Source organism: Bubalus bubalis, chromosome 6 (genome assembly GCF_019923935.1).
Source record: "Bubalus bubalis isolate 160015118507 breed Murrah chromosome 6, NDDB_SH_1, whole genome shotgun sequence".
In the NCBI taxonomy this organism is placed as follows: domain Eukaryota; kingdom Metazoa; phylum Chordata; class Mammalia; order Artiodactyla; family Bovidae; genus Bubalus; species Bubalus bubalis.
Genome location: NC_059162.1, coordinates 26,870,605 through 26,891,031, shown reverse-complemented (window position 1 = coordinate 26,891,031; position 20,427 = coordinate 26,870,605). Strand labels below are relative to the sequence as shown.

The window sequence follows — 20,427 nt, the reverse complement described above, 5'->3', positions numbered from 1 at the left end:
GGGGCCAGAAATCAATTGGAATATTTTTTCCCTGCCTGGTGGCTTGCTCAACATTTTCTTTGACCTGGTGCCAAATTTCTAAATCAAAACTGCATTTATCAGGGAACCAAGGATTACATTTAACCATTGTTTGAAAGCAAGCCTCTATTCATTGACGTGAAACCAAAAATCCCTGCTTTAAACAAATGGTGAAGTAAAGTAGAGAAATAATGGGGCTTTCCAGCCATTTGACCCGTGTCTTAGTACTTACCAACTTCAATAGGCCCTGACCTCAATAAGCCTGGAGTCACTCCATCCAAAATGCCACGTATACCAGTGTCCATGTTCTGGGTGCCACTTGTTGGGGTCCTTTAATGGACTGGAACCTGGTGGTCTGGAGTCCACGATAAGAAAGTGAAAGAGAGAGAGCCGGAGGGAGGGAGAGAGAGAGAGGAAGAAAGAAAGAAAGACACGGGGACCCAAGCTCTGATGGAGCAAAGGTGCTTTAATGATCTTTCTGTGAGTATATATAGGCTGTTGTACAAGAAACTTCTTTCAACAATGATAAAGATCAGAAAACCAAACATATAGCAACTGTTACCAAGGGAGCAAGGGATTAATAATGGTCACAAGGTCAGGAGACAATCCATATTTCAAGAAAGGGGATCGAGACTAAGCAGTTTTGCCGTTAAGAGAATGTTTACTGAAGGAGATTCAAGCCTGTCTCACATAGTGACCTCAGTCCTGGGAGCAGCTTGCTGTTCCACTAGTTTCTGACAACAGAAAACTGATAGGGAACAGAGGATTTATGAGAAACAGCACGTAGGAATCCTCCTGATAAACATTCCCTGACACCGTGAAGTGATGGGACTAGATACCATGATCTTAGTTTTCTGAATGTTGAGCTTTAAGTCAACTCTTCACTCTCCTCTTTCATCAAGAGGCCTTTTAGTTCCTCTTCACTTTCTGCCATAAGGGTGGTGTCATCTGCATATCAGGTTATTGATATTTCTCCCGGCAATATTGATTCCAGCTTGTGCTTCCTCTAGCCCAGCGTTTCTCATGATGTACTCTGCATAGAAGTTAAATAAGCAGGGTGACAATATACAGCCTTGACGTACTCCTTTTCCTATTTGGAACCAGTCTGTTGTTCTGTGTCCAGTTCTAACTGTTGCTTCCTGACCTGCATACAGGTTTCTCAAGAGGCAGGTCAGGTGGTCTGGTATTCCCATCTCTTTCAGAATTTTCCACAGTTTATTGTGATCCACATAGTCAAAGGCTTTGGCATAGTCAATAAAGCAGAAATAGATGTTTTTCTGAAACTCTCTTGCTTTTTTGATGATCCAGTGGATGTTGGCAATTTGATCTCTGGTTCCTCTGCCTTTTCTAAAACCAGCTTGAACATCTGGAAGCTCACGGTTTGCGTATTGCTGAAGCCTGGCTTGGAGAATTTTGAGCATTACTTTACTAGCATGTGAGATGAGTGCAATTGTGCGGTAGTTTGAGCATTCTTTGGCATTGCCTTTCTTTGGGATTCTTCCCCTTATGTTGCTGATTTGCTAAAGAGAGACTAAGTTGGATATTCTAATGAGCCACAAGGTAACATCTAACAATATACCTGTACATGGTTGCTGTTGTTCAGTTGCTAAGTTATGTCTGACCCTTTGCAACTCCATGAACTGTAGTTCATGGGCTTCCCTGTCCTTCACTATCTCCTGGAGTTTGTGCAAACTCATGTCTATTGAGTCAGTGATGCTATCTAACCATTTCATCCTCTGCTGCTCCCTTCTCCTCCTGTTTTCAGTCTTTCCCAACATCAGGGTCTTTTCCAATGAGTCAGTTCTTCGCATCAGGTGGCCAAAGTACTGGAGCTTCAGCTTCAGCATCAGTCCTTCCAATGAATATTCAGGGTTGACTTCCTTTAGGACTGACTGGTTTGATCTCCTTGCTGTCAAAGGGGCTCTCAATTTGAGTCTTCTCCAGCACCATAGTTCAAAAGCATCAATTCTTCGGCACTCGGCCTTCTTTACAGTCCAACTCTCTCATCCGTATGTGACTACTGGAAAAACCGTAGTTTTGACTATATGGACTTTCGTCAGTAAAGTGATGTCTCTGCTTTTCAACACACTGTCTAGGTTGTCAGCTTTTCTTCCAAGGAGCAAGCATCTTTTAATTTCGTGGCTGCAGTCACTGTCTGCAGTGATTTTGGGGCCCAAGAAGATAAAATCTGTCACTGTTTCCCCCTTTTCCCCATCTATTTACCATGAAGTGATGGGGCCAGATACGTTAGTTTTTTGAATGTTGAGTTTTAAGCCAACATTTTCATTCTCCTCTTTCACCCTCATCAAATATATACATGTATAATGAAATCTAACTAAAATTTAATCTGGTGGAGCATCAACTTTATTATAAAGATGAGAGGGTATATGATCACTTTAATTCCTATTGCCATTTTTTTTTTTTCCACAAGGGCAATCAAGAGTCAGTTACTTAAACTGGTGTGTCAAATCCTAAATGCCCATAACAGCCAAGAAAATGGCTTAGCAATCCCCCATCAAGCTCTGATTTTTCTTCCAGACAGCTAGAATCAACAGTGACACCCTCCCCTGAAAACTTAAAAAACTTACTTGTGTCCAGAACGCGGATGCCGATGGGGGCCGACTCCTCCTCGGTCAGCCGGTACCATTCCTTTTGAGGGCTGGGCAGCCACTCCTCCACACGGCAGGAGTAGTTACCCGTGTCCCGGGGGCTGGCCTGCAGCACGGTGAGCCGGTAGAGGAGCGGGGAGAGCATCTGAAAGCGAAGCCTGCCCTCCCAGGGGCTACCCTCTGGGCCAAAGACGGCATCTGCACCCACGCTCAGCAGGGCTGTCCGCTCTGTGGGGTCCTCTTCCTCCTCTTCATCCACCTCCACTTCTTCCTCCTCCTCTTCCTCCCCATCTTCTGGGCCAGGGCTACCTCTTTTTCCTCCAGCTTTAGTCCTCAGGGAGTACCAGGCCACGGCGAAGCGGGAGTCCTGGCTGGAGCGAGACACGATGCTACAGTCCAGCTGGAAAGCTGCCTTCTCGAACACCGTGGCATTGGGGACCACTGTGTCCACCTGAAGGGCAGCATCTGGGGGAGACGAGGCTGTTTTAGTTTCTGCTCAAAACAACTAAATGTCCACCATTAAATATGTTTTAGGAATGCAGTAACATACAAGAGAGTTCCATGCCTCTATTGAAAGGAATGAGGGGGCATTGTATACAGAGAGGAGGAAGGAAATTCAAGAAAAACTGTTAGAGTACGGCTCACTGTGTACTCCACACATCACTCTGCAGAAGAAAATGTGTGTGTGCGCTCAGATGCTCAGTTATGTCTGACTCTCTGTGACCCCACGGTCTGTAGCCTGCCAGGCTCCTCTGTCCATGGGATTTCCCAAGCAAGAATACTGCAGTGAGTTGCCGTTTCCTACTCCAGGGGATCTTCCTGACCCAGGGATCATACCCGCATTCTCTTGAATCTCCTGCACTGGCAGGTAGGTTTCTTTACCACTAGCACCACCTGGGAAGCCCCATGGAAGAAAATAGAAAATACATTTTATTCCATTTGCTTGGAATATCTGTGGAAGAATTCACAAGGAGCTGGTAACATGGATGCTTATAGGAATCCAGAGGGAGAGGGGCACATTTTTCACTGTGACCCCTTGTAGTGGTTGAATAGATTTCTGCCCAGAGTCATGTCCATCTGGACTCTCTGAATTTCCTTAATTGGAAATAGGATCTTTGCTGACATACTTAGTTAAGATGTGCTCATAACTGATTTGGGGCAGGCCTACATTTCAGGAGAGAAGAGGGCACACAGAGACACATGGAGAAGGACATAGAAAGGCAGAGACAGAATAGAATGATGTAGCCACAAGCCGGGGAACACGGGGCCATGAGAAGCTGAAAGAGACAAGGAAGGACTCTTCCCTGGGAACTTCAGGGGAGCAGGGCCCTGATAACACCTTGATTTCACCCTTCCAGCCTCCACAACTATGAGAGAACAGATTTCTGTTGTTTGAAGCTACGAAGTTTGTGCTAATCTGTTATGATGGCCCTTGGAAATGAATTCACCCCCTTAGCAGCTTTTGAATTTAAACTGTGCATGTTGGTTGTTGGCTACAACACAGGAAACCCAAGGAGGTAAACATTCTCCAAGGACTAAAGCCAAGCAACAGATAATAAACCTGAAAGGGCTCCTTACCCTGAGTATGGAATCCCCAGGAGGATAACATGGACAGTGTCCTCTCAATGGATGTAGGAGATGCAGTCCAACCACTAAGAGATAACTGAACAAGTCGTATCCCACAGACGCCACCAGACGGCTCTATCTGCTTCTTTTGCAGGTTTGGGCTCTCTAGGGTAGGTTCTAAACGTGTAATTCATTTCCTACCTCCTCCCTTTGGCTCTGTTTATGAAATGCTCGTGCAAGATGCCAATGTAGCATCAACAAAAATAGACCGAATCGGATTCTACTTGGATGATGACCAAATAGGAGCCTTTCCCAAGTATTGTCCTGGGCTTTCAATGAATTGGCTGAATTGGCTTGCAGGTGAACACAAAGCAGGTTACCGCCACTTCTTTGGGGCTCTGCTAAGCCCCTCCACATTCCTCTCTGCACATCTGGAATCTCGTGTGCACCACTAGACACAAAGCTTAGGAACCAGCTATAGGTGATGGACATGGTGCATCAACCCAGCTATCACCAGGGATGCGTTGTGGGGCAAGGTGGGGAGAGGGTGATGGTGGTGGCAGGAAACGCTGGAGGGGCCAGAGGGCAGAAAGTGGCAGGACAGGAAATAGGTTGGCAGGCAACTCAAACTGTCTCACTCATCAGCTTATCCCTCCAGGGAACACAGCTGATGTGCCAACAGAAAAAGGCTGTGCTGGCCCAAGTGAGGCACTGGACCCATCATGGCAAGGTGGTAAGGGGCTGTGAACATTCAGTTCCCCAGAAGGGCCTCTTCCACCTAGTCTCCCTTTCTGTCTTCTAGTCTAAGGCTCACAATTTTTCGGAGCCCCTTCAAGGGGCTTCCCCGGTAGCTCAGAAGGTAAAGAATCTACATGCAATGCAGGAGACCCAGGTTTGATCCCTGGGTCTGGAAGATCCCCTGGAGAAGAGAATGGCTACCCACTCTAGTATTTTGCCTGGAGAATCCATGGACACAGGAGCCTGGAGGGGACTAACACTCAAATGCCTTGTTTACGTTAATCACTCAACACAAGATTTTTGAATAAAATTAATTTTCACCTTCCCACAAGCCCAGTCCCCTTAACATGCCTCTTTACCAACTTGGTTTTCTGCATCTGTCCCCTTGTAGAAGAGGCAAAACCATCTCCCCGGTCAGCCTTTAACACTCTTTCCTTACTTTCCCATGTTTAAGCTACAAGTAAAAAGTTTGTCCCTGCCCCTCCCAGAGGTCACGCTGATACTTCCAAGCTTGACCTAGACCGGTGACTCTGATCTGTGGTACCCCCTCTGGGGGAGGAATGTGGTTTCCCCTCTCCCCTGGTGAACCAAACACAACTACTAATCTATTCAGCAATAGTCCCACCCTGAAGAAGCACAAGCTAGAATCAAGATTGCCGGGAGAAATATCAATAACCTCAGATATGCAGATGACACCACCCTTATGGCAGAAAATGAAGAGGAACTAAAAAGCCTCTTGATAAAAGTGAAAAAGGAGAGTGAAAAATTTGGCTTAAAGCTCCACATTCAGAAAACAAAGATCATGGCATCTGGTCCCATCACTTCATGGGAAATAGATGGAGAAACAGTGGAAACAGTGGCAGACTTTATTTTTTGGGGCTCCAAAATCACTGCAGATGGTGACTGCAGCCATGAAATTAAAAGACGCTTACTCCTTGGAAGGAAAGTTATGACCAACCTAGATAGCATATTCAAAAGCAGAGACATTACTTTGCCAACAAAGGTCCGTCTCATCAAGGCTATGGTTTTTCCTGTGGTCATGTATGGATGTGAGAGTTGGACTGTGAGGAAAGCTGAGCGATGAAGAATTGATGTTTTTGAACTGTGGTGTTGGAGAAGACTCTTGAGAGTCCCTTGGACTGCAAGGAGATCCAACCAGTCCATTCTGAAGGAGATCAGCCCTGGGTGTTCTTTGGAAGGACTGATGCTAAAGCTGAAACTCTAATCCTTTGGCTACCTCATGCGAAGAGTCGACTCATTGGAAAAGACTCTGATGCTGAGAAGGATTGGGGGCAGGAGGAGGGGACGACAGAGGATAAGATGGCTGGATGGCATCACCGACTTAATGGACATGAGTTTGGGTGAACTCTGGGAGTTGGTGATGGACAGGGAGGCCTGGCGTGCTGCAATTCATGGGGTCGCAAAGAGTCAGACACGACTGAGCAACTGATCTGAACTGAGTTCCTTCAGTTTCCACATTTCATAAGCAATGCAAGGCGATTCTTAACTCTTAGACCTCTTTTATTTCCAGTCTTTTATATGTTCAACTTATATCAGAAAAAAAAGCTCTGAGGTACATCTACATAAAGAATCTTAGGCAAGCAGTAAAAATGGTGGTCATGAAATGCTTTCAATGACATAGGGAAAGGCTCACAAAAGAATGCTGGGGCCGGGGGGCAGGAGCCACATGAAACAGTAAGATGCTGACTTCATTTAGAGAGAGAGACACACACAGAGGGAATATGAAGATATGTTGTTTACTCGTAAGCTGTGTCTGACTCTTTGTGACCTCATGGTCACAAAGCCCACCAGGCTCCTCTGTCCATGGAATTCTCCAGGCAAGAATTATTGGAGTGGGTTGCCATTTCTTTCTCCAGAGGATCTTCCCGACCTAGGGATTGAACCTGCATCTTCTGCCTTGGCAGGCAGGTTCCTTACCACTGACCCACCAGGGAAGTCCATGAAGATATACAGTGAGATTACAGACTTTTTTTTTTTTTTTTTGGCCACACCATGTGGCAGGATCTCAGTTCTCCCACCAGGTATCGAACCAGCGCCCCCTGCAGTAGGAGCTCGGAGACTTAACCACGGGACTGCCAAGAAAGTCCCTACAGATAATTTTTTATTTCAAAACTGTATTTTTCTATTTTCCAAATGCTTTGTTATTAGTATGATCACCTTATATAATCGGAGAAGGAAGGGAGGCAGGCAGGCAGGCAGCTGGTTGATCCGGGCTACTCAACTGGCTAAACAGGAGGTGGACTCGAGGCTGCAGACTTAGGGGCCACACTGAGCACACAGGGTGGCAGGAAGGAAACCCGGGCAACCATTCGGTCTGCCCAACACACTGGCAGCGTGACACTTCTCTTTAGGCTTCAGTTCTCTCCAGAGTAAAACCTACACTCAGGGCCCTGGTGAGGACTGAACATGAACTGCCCCCCTGTGGCTGGGAGGGACGCAGCTGGCTGCCTCCTCCCATGCCGCCTGGGGCCTCATGTGGGGATCTACAAAACGGGTGGGAGGAGGAGGGAGATGGTGTTCAGCTGCTGCATCTACCATTTGTCTTTGGGGAAAGACATGCAGCACACTCAAGGCAAGGGGGAAAGGGGAAGAAAGCTCATGGGAAATACGTCTCAAAGCAGAGGCAATTCCCTCTCCAGCTTAGGCAAGACAGGAGGACAGAGATAATGTCCTCTTCTGTAACAAAGGCTGTATCTTCTCGCTGAAGTGTGTGCCATGATGTATGGGGCGGGCATAATTGTGAGGCTCCAGGATTCCACCAACAAAAAGAGCTGCTCTTCTTAGATGTGAAAGCATTATGAAAGCTTCCCTTGGCGCCGGTGACCACAAACAGAACCCTGGGATGCTGAGAACATAAGACAAAACATTCCTCTGGATACAGGTCCCAGTGCATTTCTGTCCCATGTCCTTCAGGGGACTGTCCTTAACTGACCTGTGGTCTGATAGGGATGAGTGATGACATGGTGTTTCAGAGGACACAGGAATCCTGCACATCTTTGCTTTAATTATGTGTTTTAATATAGAACAATAATTCTACCCAGTAATTATGCACATTTGGGCACTTTAGAACCAACAATAAAGAAAAGCATGAGGCTGCACAGAATAGTCATTAGCACCAATAAAATTATTAGGAAGTGAGAGTGTAAAGGCTACAGCTACTTCATTTTCTATTTAAATCATATGAATCAATTCTTTTCCACTGAAAATCCACAAACTGAATTTTCAGAACCACATGATTATACTGTTTCAAGATTTTTGCCACCTGTCTGAATCTGAATGTATTCTTTGAAAAGAAAATATTCTACTCTGTATATGGGCTTCCCTGTGGCTCAGTAAATAAAGTATCCACTTGCAATGCAGGAGACTGCCTACAATAAGGGTTAGATCCCTGGGTCGGGAAGATCCCCTGGAAAAGAAAATGGCAACCCACTCTGGTATTCTTGCCTGGAAAATCCCATGGACAGAGGTCCATGGGGTCCCAAGAGTCGGACACGACTGAAGCAGTTGAGCACTGCTCTGTATAACAGGCTCTAAATTCATCCACTTCACCAGAACTGACTCAAATGAAGTAAGTCAGAAAGAGAAAAACAAGTGTTATATATTAATACATATCTATGGAATCTAGAAAAATGGTATTGATGAACCTATCTGCAGGGCAGAAATAGAGATGGCAACCTAGAGAACAGACTTTGGACACAGCGGGAAAAGAAGAGGGTGGGACGAATTGAGAGAGGAACATTGAACAGACATTACCATATGTAAAACAGGTAAGCTAATGGGAAATTGCTATATAACACCGGGAGCTCAAGCCAGTGCTCTGTGACAACCTGGAGGGGAGGGATGGGTGACGGGTAAGAGGGAGGTTCAAGAGGGAGGGGACACAGGTACACCTATGGCTGATCCATGCTGTTGTATGGCAGAAGCCAACACAATAACGTAAAGCAACTATCCTCCAATTAAAAATAAATTTTAAAAAATATTCCAGGCTCTGGAATAAGTGACAAATGTTATTCTAGTTAAGAAATGGAATCACCTTAGGCCAAAGCCAGATGTGCAGTTTTTCACTCACTGGGGGAAAAAAAGATCTCAGACACTTGTGAGTGCACGTGTAAAACGTAAATGCTCATACATTTAACTGCAAGTAACTAATTAATTGTATTAATTAACAATGAGTTCATTTTGAAATTAATTTTATGCAACGCATAAACTATCACAGAGGGGAACCACCAAAGGGAGGGCAGGCCTGGGGAGGTTAACTCTCACCTGGTCGAGTGACGCGAACAGCCATCTGGCCAGCGGTGTCCTCAGCCTGTTTGTACCACATGCCACTGGGGCTGGGCAGCCACTCCTCCACACGGCAGCTGTAGGTGCCGCTGTCCTGCACAGCCACGTTCTGGATGAAGAGCCGGTACACACCCGGGGAAGGGCTCTCCAAGTGCAGCCGGCCCTTCAGGTTGTTCTTGGCTGCCTGCTCTCCATAGTGGAAGGTGGCATCGCGACTCAGGCGGGCCACGGTCTCCCGCTCTGGCTGGTTGGGCTTCCACACAAACCATTCCACCAGCAGCTGTGAGGCTGCGCTCGTGCGGTTCAGGACCACGCACTCCAGCTGCACCTGCCGCGTCTCCAGAACCGACAGGTTGCCCTGCTCTTGGCTGAGCTTCAGGCGGCTATCTGCATAAGTGAGGAAAGAGAAGTTGCCAAACAGAAAACAACAAGCCACTTGCACGCAACCTTTCCCCGTGGACGTGAGTGCATGCCTTCCAAAGACAGGAGGACAGCAGCAGGCTCACGCGTGCACCCTGAACACTCTGAGTTCTTGATCATGGGTCTGAGTTCCTGAGTTTCAAGGAATTTGGTGTTACAGTAGCAGCTGCCCCCAAATTTATAAACCTCATAGATTCAGATGCTTAGGAGAGGACAAGCATGCACGGTAGATGACTCCACGTCCAAGTGACAGCAGAGCATGAGGAGCGTGGACAACTGGAGGGGGTGGCAGAGCAGAGATGGAAAGGGCATGGTGAGAACCCTGCTGGAAGTAACAGCAAATTTTTAAAACTGACCACATTATGGCTAGAATATGCTGAGCCATCAACCTCAGAAGAACAGTAGGGGAAAGCCAATTTAATATGTACACCAGTTGGTCCTAAGAATTGCAGTTCTTACTTTCTCTACCAAAAAAAAACAAAAAAACAAAAAGACCATAAGGGTTTCCTCTCAAGATGGGAGCAGAACTGATCTAACATCAGTAAAGAAAAGACTGATACGGATGGCGGTTTGAAACCTCAGCCAATCAGATTGTTCTCCGGAGAAAAAGGTCATTAAACATAGTATGCTTTGATGGCATCCTTACAATTTCAAAAGGGCCCAAAAAGCCTCTTTGGACTAGAGGGGTTAAAAAGCTATGAAACTGTAAATGCACAGAAGCCCCTGGAAAGAACACCTCCTGAGTCAGGGAGGGGGAAGAACTTTCACTTTTAACTTTTCCACTTCAACACAGTCACAATATTTTATAAGGCACATTTATTCCACTTTTGTAATAAAAGTTCAAAAAATTTAAAAAAACTGAAATTTATATATTTTTTTGAAATTATATTTTAAATAACCAATCTCTGAAAATATATACATAGTCTCGTTGTCTCAGGATTGAAAGATTATTTTCTCCTTTGTGCTTTTTTAGTATTTTCCAAAAGTTCTATGAGTGTATGCTTTCTTATTAAGGCGAGTAGGGGGTACTGGAAGAAGTAGGGAAGGGGAAAAAAAGAAAAACATACAAACTAAAAATCTCAACTCGGGACTTCCCTGGTGGCCCAGTGGTAAAGATTTCACCTTCCAATGCAGGGGGTGCTGGTTCCACCCCTGCTTGGGGAGCTAAGATTCCACATGCCTCGTGACCGAACAACAAGAATGCAAACAACAGAAAACAATACTGTAACAAATTCAATAAAGACTTTAAAAATGGCCCACATCAAAAAAAAATTTTTTTAATCCAACTGAAAAAGGGGAACGTGTTGTTTTAATCTGTGTCCTGTGAGTTTTCTGTTTATAGTGTTAATATTCCCCACAAACAGAGATTTCACTAGCTGTGTTTTGACAAGGATCCTTACAGCCCTTGTGCCCCAGTTAGCTTGCTGCTGAGAGTCTGTAATCCCCAACAGGGAAATTCCCTTGATAAATTTAGGCTGTAACCAAGAACTTCTCAGTTTCAGCACAAATGAGAAAAGGGAAAGGCGGAATGATGACTAAGAGGAAACACATGGGGGCGGGGAGGGGTGAACATGACCTCCCAGTGGGGAAAATGGTCAGAACTGAAAACAGACACGAAGAACAGAAACCCAGGAGGACATCTGCAGGCCTAATGGCAAGCTTCAGGTCTCAAAAGCCCCAGGGACTGGCCTGAAGGCAGGGCATAGGTCACTGGAAATACCAACAGGAATCGTTTAGACTGGAGCTTCCTGTTTTATGCCTCAGAAGCGGTGGACCATGAGGTAGATGAGAATCCCAGGATCAGGGTGGTCTGACAAATGCAGTATCCTGAGGAAAGGAGGGGACCAGCCCCGTGGCATTCAGCCTGGGCCAGGCCACATATGGACTTCTGCATCTGCTTCCAGAACAAACTTTTATGGAGGTCTCCTGGGAGACAAGCCGTGAGAATAGCATGGTGAGGATAACAGGACCTGTGCTCACTCACGGGGCTTTCCGCCTACTGACTCTGAATATATAAATAGTAAACAAGTAACACATAATAACTGATGATAAATGAATGTCCACAGGTATAAATATGAACAGGCAGTTCATAATGACTTATATACAAAGAGCTGTTTCAGGTCGTGACGTGCTCTGAAGAGGCTGGAGAAAGGAGACATGGAGAGATCGTTGTTGTTCAGTCGCTAAGTCGCGTCTGACTCTTAGCGATCCCGTGGACTGCAGCACACCAGGATTCCCTGTCCTTCACTGTCTCGTGTTTCATGTGCAAACATGAGTTTGAGCAAACTCATGTCCATTGTGTCAACAATGCCATCGAACCATCTCATCCTTTGTTGTCCCCTTCTCCCCCTGCCCTCAAACTTTCCCAGCATCAGGGTCTTTTCCAGTGAGTGATTAGGGTGTCATTTTAGTTAAAAGGAGCTAGGAATGCCTGAGGAAGAATGCAATAGATGGACATCTATGGTTAACATGTTCTAGGGTGAGAGAATAACAAGCACAAAGGCCCTAGGGTGTCAGGGAAAGCAACCATTCATTCCTTATTCAACCAATATTTACTAAGGGTGTCATGCCAGTGGCTGGAGATCCAAAGGCACAGCACCTGTCCTCTAAGGGCTTACAGTATAGTGGAGAAGAAACGAAAACAATTATTATACTATGCATTTTCTATGGAACCCCTGGTGACATAGGAGAAACCAGGGAAGGCTTCCTGGAGGAGGTGCTGAGTGAAGTCTTAGGAATGGAGTAAAGACGGGAGAAGCGACAGGGGAGGTGCACTCCAGGAGATAGCAGCGTAAGCAAAGGAATAGGGTGGCAACGCAGCATCCCACAGCCCATTGGGAACCACAGACTGTGGTAACACTGAACTATAGGGCATGCAGGAATGAGGGATGGAGAGGGAGCTTAAGGCCACATTACGTGAAAAGCACAAAGAACTAGAACTTTTCAACAAGGAGAAGGGGCTCCCTCACATATTTGAAAGGGTATGACTCAGACTAATCTTGGGTTGTTCTGGGGCAGACCTAACACCTGAGAGGGAAATTACAGGGAAGGGGACTTTCTAAGGACCAGGGCCACCCAGAAGTGGAACCAAGTGGGGCGGAGGCAGTCAGCGCTCCCTCCCTGGAAGTGCGCCAGCGGAGGTCAGACACGGCTACCAGGGAGCAGAGTATAAACAGGATAAAGGTTACACTTACAGGATCTGAGAGGGGTCAAGGGGTGATTCAATTCGCAGGGGAAGGGCTCATTCCTGGGCTGGGATTGGGTGAAAAGGAAGAAGGGGGAAGCAGAGGAAGGAAACCAGAAAATCCCTTCCAGGCAGGAATCCTGGGTATGGAGCTGGCACCAGCCTGAGATCCGGGAGCACCAGGGACCCTGCCTTGCTGCACCTTGTGACCCCCATCTGTCGCTTGGGCTTTTCCCTGGTGAAGATGCTGTCTACAATAGCAGAGTCAAGAACACGTCTCTGAGTTTGCCATCAGTACCGGGACCCAGGAAGTAAAGTGGGCGGGCCCGCAGCGTGCTAGGATGACACTCTGCCACACTCACATCCAGCATGAGCCCCGCAGAGCCTGCCGCCCCCAGGCAGTCTCTCTGCCCTCAGCCCACTGCCCGGGCTGCACCCCTGCTCTTACCTGGCCGCTTCACAGTGACCTCCGTGCGCCCTGAAACCTCCTCTGCCAGCTTGTACCAGGCATAGTTGGGGCTCAGCAGCCACTCTTCCACATGGCAGTAGTAGCTGCCGCTGTCGCTGACCTCGGCTCTCTGGACAGTGAGGCTGAACAGACCCCCGGACACGTGCCTCTCAAACTGCAGCCTGGCTCTCAGGCCCTCCTCCTCGGCATAGGTGCCATACTCAAAGGCGGAGTTGTGGGTGGTTTTGAGGATGAGCTTGCCGTCAGCGTCCGAGGGCTTGTGAACATACCAGAGCACAGCGAAGTGGGAGTTCTGGCTGGTCTGGGACTTGACTGAGCAGTTCAGCTGGATGGGCCTGTTTTCCACCAGGGTGAGGGTCCGCTTTGATTTGCTCACCTGCAAATTGGTCACTGCAAAGCAAAAGGGGGCACTTTAGCAGAATCACCACATACTCCTGGAAATGTGGTCTGTCCCAGGTCCTGCCTCCAGGTTCCCCGTCTAGCACAGTTCCTAGAGGACCCAACACTGATGGGCTTCCCTCAAAGCATGGCTCAGCATAAGGACAGCAGCACGGACCCCATCTCATCCCAAACAGCCTCTGCCTTCCTCTGCCTTGCCTCACCCCCAGCTCAGGTCCTCACTGTCTCTCCTGGCTGCTAACCCCATTACAGAGCCTCCAGGGAGATGCGGCAAACACACACACCTGCCCATAGCATTTTCCTGCTGAAGAAGTTTAACAGCTTCCAACCGCTCATATTGTTTAGAGTATGCCCGCTCCATGTCCCTCATGAGGCTAAAGGTAGGGGTGCTCTGAAGAATAAGATGGTCCTGCCTGGGAATGGTCTCATCACTGCACCCCGAGATTTGGGCTTCAGAGAGAACTCACTCACTCACTGTTTTCTGGGATACGTGAGTGAATGAGTGAGTGAGTGGGTGAATGAATGAGAGTGAGCTGGAGAAATATGGTAGCAGTTGGTGGGAGGATGCTGGGGTGCTCTTTCTGGGGTAGGAGGAAGGAGAAGGTGGAGACGAAAATGATGAACAATGGGACAGAACAGAGCCAACTCCAGCCTCCCCTTCCCCTCTCTCCTGATCTACCCTACCTAATTAATTACCGTGCTCTCCTTTAAAGTGGCAAGAAGCCACGGTCTAATGAAATATATCTTATGAAGGTAATTGGAGATCTCACCCACTTCATCATTATTATACTTGGCTCTGCTTCCCCTACTCACACCATCCTCCCCTTACTGAAAAAGAGGGGGGGAGAAAAATCACAATTTCGAGTTTCCCTTAGGGAGCTAAAAGTAAAAGCATCATTTTACCCTCACCCTTCTCTTTATACTTTGTGTGTTGAGGACCAAATCAGCTAAGAAAGAAACTCAGGACAAGGCACAGACCCTGATAGGGAGAGCAAGCTGGGCTTCCTCCAATGAGTCTGCCCAGAGGGATGGCCAGGGCAGGTTGGCCTGGGCCTGTCTCCAGCATCCCTGCCGATCAGTCTCTTGATCCAGACACAGGACTGAGTCCACTGGTCATGCCTGGGTCTCTTCTGTCAGCTCCAGCTGGCTGGTTCTCTTAGAGCTGAGAGTGGAAAGGCAGGATCAAGGTCCAAGTCCCATGCCCCAAGGCAACTGAAACTTTTGAAAGCTCCAGACTGTCACCTGGACACCCAGATAAGCCACACACAAAGGTTCTGAGTGACTGAAAGGATTCAGCAAGCTAAGTACAGCAGAGACCGGTACACAATACCATGACTACAAAAGCAACTCTCAGGCTGTGTCTTCCGGTGCTAAATCAGGTGACACTCTTCACGAAGCTGAATTCACATACCTACAGACCTTCTCCAGGCATCAACACACATGGTTGAAATAACCTGGGAGAAATCTCCTGGGCCACGACCCCTCCCTTCTGGTTTCACCTTTTTTGGGCAACAAGCCCAGTCTCCTGCCTTCTCCCTTCTTCAAACGCACAAAGTCCTCCAGGGCGCTGGAATCCAGGGCAGGCTTCACCAACAAGCACCCAAGCTCTGGAAACTAGATTCATGTTAGCCTGCCAGTCGACTTTTCAGATCCGATCCCTCTAATACTTGAAACAACCAGCTCCCTTTTCATTCCTTTCCAACCCGATTCACTGCATGCAAATGATATCTATATCAGAGCAAATGACACCACCTGAATTATCTGGTGCTTGGCCAAAAAAACTGGGTTGTTCAGTGTAGAACAGAAAGCGATTTAAAATGTATTATTAATTGGGGCCAGATTATTTTTACAACTGTTACTAAGGAAACCTCCATTGCTATAGTAACTGCATATGTTAAACTGTATTCCTATGACTAAACTTCAACTAGTCACATGGTCTGAGAACAAGAATCCAAGGAACAGAAATGTTTCAAAGCATTTCTGTTTTTTTTTCTCCTTTCCACGTCAAAATATTGTGAAGTGTCGAAAAGCTTTAAAGAGAGGCATTTTTGAAATCTGGCGCATGTCTGACAGGTGGGCAAGGGGTCAGCTCTGCGTCTACGTTCTGAATTTCCTCTCGCGTCTCAAGGACAGGAAGGACCTTTTCTGAAGCCCAGGGGAGATGGCAGCCTGCACCAGTAATTAGGAAAACACTCTCGCATCCTACCCGGCACTGCCCTGGGCGATGTGCGGCCAGCCGGCACCACCTTCCTCCATGGGGTGGGGAGAGCCCGGCCCCCTTAAGAATCGGAGGCATTTTCATCTGCAAAGTGAGAACCATCACAGCATTCACCTCTGAGGAATGTTGTGCAGATTAAAAAGCAATATTCTATAGAAAGAAATTAGCACAGAGCCTGGTATAGAATAAACATGCAGGATGTTTTCACCATTCCCCTTTCTTTTTGGTGTCTGGGCTCAATCCCACAGTCAAAGCTCCCTACTAAGTCAAGAAATGCCAATCATAAGTTGCACACTTCCTACGGAAAGTACTGTCTGTGGACTGGCAGCATCCGTGACGCCTGGGAGCTTGTTAGAAATGCAGATGCACAGGGCCCACCTCGGGCCTCCCGAACCAGACTCGGTCTTTTTTTAAACAAGATCCCCAGGTGGTTCCAATGCACCTGAAAGCCTGAGAAACCTTTCAGCTGCCTGAGTGAATGGAATGGAATTAGGCAGTAAACAAAAAGGTGAAAGAAAAGACGCTGAGGACTCAGTTAATCCCCAACCATGAGTCAGCAGGAGGAAAAGGTAGGAAGATGGGTGAGAGGCTGCAGGCCAGATCCTTCCCACACCCCACACGCCTGCACAGATACCAGGCACTTCCCAGCTCCCAGAGCTGGACTGTACCCTGTTGGAGAGAAAGGCTCTTTCTGTACCTGGAGAGTCTCCATCTGAGGCTTCCGATCACCTGTGGACTTGCAACATCAGCATCACGTGGGGTGAAGACACTGACTTACAAACACTGTGCCCGGGGCCCAGGGACCTGCGGTTTCAGGAGCCCTCCAGGTGATTCTGATGCACCAAATTTGAGAAATCACAGGTGTGGCACCGAGGTGGCTGCAAGGAACTCTGGAGACAGCAGTTTCTGCGCAGTGGTGTGAGCAGTAGCCAGAGGGTAGCAAACAGGCAGTGAGGAGCAGAAGGACAGAGGGATGGCTCTGTCTTTGTTAGAGATCTGTGACAGTCATCAGTCATGTTAGGACTACAGGGGGCAGTAGCTGGACAGCAGGGATTTTTCAAATTGAGGGACGTAAGTCAGCCAGGAGACTGGGAGAGAGTGAAGAAGGGCTGCAGGAGAAGTGTGTGTGTGTGTTGTGTGTGTGCGCATGCATGTGCAAATCCCATCCATCTTCAAAAAAGGAGGGGAACTTCCCTGGTGGTGCAGTAGATAAGAATCTGCCTGCCAATGCAGGGGACACGGGTTCAATCCCTCGTCTGGGAGGATTCCACATGCCTCGGAGTAACTAGGCCCCCTGTGCCACAATTACTGAGCCAGAAGCCTGCAACCGCTGAGGCCCATGCACCTAGAGCCTGTGCTCTGCAACAAAAGCCACCAGAATGAGAAGCCTGCCCACCAAACTTGAGGAAGCCCTCACAAAGCAACGGACTCAGCTCAGAGAAAAATAAGTAAATTAAAACAAAACACTAAGGCTACTGACTTCTGCAACCCACTTCCCCCAACCCCCAAAAACAGAAAGGAGGGGGCAAAGGCACCTGCCAGTCAGCAGTTACCACACCTGAGAGTCCCTACAGCCTTACCACCACCTTAGCCCCCGCCCCTTCCCTCCTCGTGCTCATACCCTAGCTGAGCCCCTAACTGTCTTCTTCTCAGACCTTATACGCCAGCCTCAGTCTCACCAGGGAGAGCCTCCTAGGCTGCAGACAGGACCTCGCTGCTCCCAGCTTAGGGCATACCTGTGGCTCCGCACATAACAGTTCTCAACAGGACAGCAATGTTCTCAGGGACACCAGGGAAATTGAGGTGGGCGGGGGCGGTGGGGGGGGGGGGCGGTACAGAATATGAGATGGACTAAAGCCAGTAGATTCTGTAAACCAACCTGGGTTGACTCTGTGTAAGAGGTCTCTGCCTCGTGTCCCGGGTGACTTTCAAATGACATTCATCAAAGTGGAAACTCTGTGCCTAGTACCTAGCACTTTTCATTTTGCTATCAACACAATACTTTTTGTTTTTTTCCATAGCTTTAACATATGCTAGGCAAATCAATGGCACCCGACTCCAGTACTCTTGCCTGGCAAATCCCATGGACGGAGGAGCCTGGTAGGCTGCAGTCCATGGGGTCGCTGAGCGACTTCACTTTCACTTTTCACTTTCATGCATTGGAGAAGGAAATGGCAACCCACTCCAGTGTTCTTGCCTGGAGAATCCCCAGGAACAGGGGAGCCTGGTGGGCTGCCGTCTATGGGGTCGCAGAGGGAGCCTGGTGGGCTGCCGTCTATGGGGTCGCAGAGAGTCGGACACGACTGAAGCGACTTAGCAGCAGCAGCAGGCAAATCAAGGGAGGGGTTTCCTTTGCCTTGTTCAGCATTATCTCACGAGTTGCTCAGGATCTTGGAAACCGGTCCAGACAGCAGTGCTGCCCAGAGGTGGCACCACTGACAAGCAGGCAGAGCGATGGGGTGGGCAGCGGGGCCTCGGCCTGGCAGCAGCATGAACTGGGGCCCGATCCTCCCACAGTAGCCGCCCCCGAGCACTGACGTGTTAGAATTTATTGCTTCATTACAAACTACTTCTAAAAGAATTTCTCCATTCTGCCACCATAAGGGCATTGTAACATCACTGACTCAATGGACATGAGTTTGACCAAACTCCGGGAGATGGTGAAGGACAGACAGGGAAGCCTGAAGTGCTGCAGTCCATGGGGTAGCAAACAGCTGGACACGACTGAGCGACTGAACAACAATGAGCAGCAGCAGCAACAATTCTTAGAGATTACATGAATTTTATTTTAGAGTAGGAAAGGGACTACTACAAACTTATTAAAAAAAGGGGAACATAATGAGTGTGGCCCCAAGTCTTATCTGCCCAGTTTAGAATGTTCTTACTTCGCACAATTATGCAATCCTTTCTATGTGCTAAGCACTGCTCTAAGCCTTTTATAAATATTAACTATCTGGTCCTCACCAGACCTATGCAATAAATATTATCATCCCCAGTTCTATAAAGATACTTGCTCAAAGTCACACTTCTGATAAGTGGTAGAGCCAAGATTCAAACCCAGGCTGTCTGCTCTGTCCATGCTTCTAACCTTCATGAACTCTGATGCTCCATGCTGTCTTGTAGAAGTGGGGCTCCCCTGGGCCCTGCCAACCCAATCTCTCCCCAACCCCAGGCTTGAGTCACAAGCATGCTGCTGCCTCCCTTGTGATGTTCTTTATTCACAACTCTGAGCCTGAAAGCTGTGCTGCTCCTTCCTGCCCCCCACCCCCATGCAAACTGATTCTCTGCTCAAGCCTATGGCCTACCCCCTGGACTAGCCTCTGGCCAGCCTGAGAGGCAAGCCCTGTGACACACCCATCACTGCAGCTACAGCACCTAGCACAGAAGCTGGCACACAGCAGGTGCTCAAACGTGCTCGTAGAAGGCACTGGGAGGGAGGGGCGAGGAGAAACCAGCAAAAGTCAGGAGGTAAAAATAGCTAATTAGGGCAACCCAGACATGCCCTGTCTGCAGACAGAGCACTGACCCTTGCTCACTGACTCCAAACAGGTGCACCTGGTGTAACCATGACAACAAGGCCCGAGGCACAGGGGGAGGGCCGGGGGCTCCTCCAGGGCTCTTGCTCTCATGCTCATTCCCTCTCTCTACACCCGCTGGGCAGAAGCCACAGGCACACGAGATGGAAAGAGAACCTCAGGTCCTCCTGAAAGAAAGGAGGGGCCAACCCCTCTGAAGGATAGCACTGCCTGTCACCTACTAGACTGTGACAGGGAGAGCCCCTGTCACAGGCCCTGGGCTCACAGAAGTCAAAGAAAAGAGCCCTGAGCTCGCCCAACCTGCCAGGTCAGCAATAAGAAATTGGAGGAAACGGATTTGGCAGCATCCAGAGGGTATTAAATATTCATCCCAACTGCCCATCAGCAAAATCCCCGCAGAATACACCCACTGACAAGTTGGCTTTCTACACCGGAGGCTGTCCTCCTAGAAGCTTGTTTATTGCTTTGTCAATTTTAATGCGCAATATTTAATAGCCAGACCAAGATACGGTTGTAAATATTTGGAAAATGAGTGCTGACATTTCCCTTATTGCTTCTGTATTTAGGGATATGTAATTGGAGGGTGTTTGGGATGCTAAAGAAAATCAGAAGGAAGCAATGCTTCGAAATGAAAAGGAAAAATAAGTAATTAAGAGCTAAGAATCAAATATGCTGAACTAGCTTACAAGTCCCGCTTAAATGCCCCTGGTGGTGTCAAACTCTGCCTTCAATGGTAGTAAAGGCTAAGCTAAATCAACAAGACAGGAAGGGTGATGGTATTCCTTGAAGATTTCCTTATGGATGTGCATTTGGAACAGGAAGCGTGCATCCAGAATGGTCAATAATTGGATCCACAACATGTTTATCACTAGACTGTGACAGGGCGAGTCACTGTCACGGGCCCCGGACTCACGGAAGGGATTTCAAAGAAACACAGAGCCGTGGTGTGGCCAGGTCAGTCGGTG

The 20,427-nt window shown here is 48.0% G+C and overlaps 1 protein-coding gene across 5 annotated transcripts in view; it reads right to left on the bottom strand.

Moving 5' to 3' along the window:
- The window catches only part of IGSF3 (immunoglobulin superfamily member 3), a 129,030-nt gene that overhangs the window by 19,882 nt on the left and 88,721 nt on the right, over window positions 1-20,427 (bottom strand). For 3 of the 5 annotated variants that reach the window (XM_025288027.3, XM_025288029.3, XM_044944503.2), the window contains 3 exons: window positions 13,289-13,699; window positions 9,216-9,623; window positions 2,607-3,092 (listed from right to left, as the gene is read on the bottom strand). In XM_025288027.3, the coding sequence (XP_025143812.1) occupies window positions 2,607-3,092; window positions 9,216-9,623; window positions 13,289-13,699 (1,305 nt within the window). Of the gene's footprint in view, window positions 1-250; window positions 374-2,606; window positions 3,093-7,081; window positions 7,798-9,215; window positions 9,624-13,288; window positions 13,700-20,427 lie in introns of those variants that run through there. The other 2 variants (XR_003110041.3, XM_044944504.2) reach the window with 2 other exon arrangements.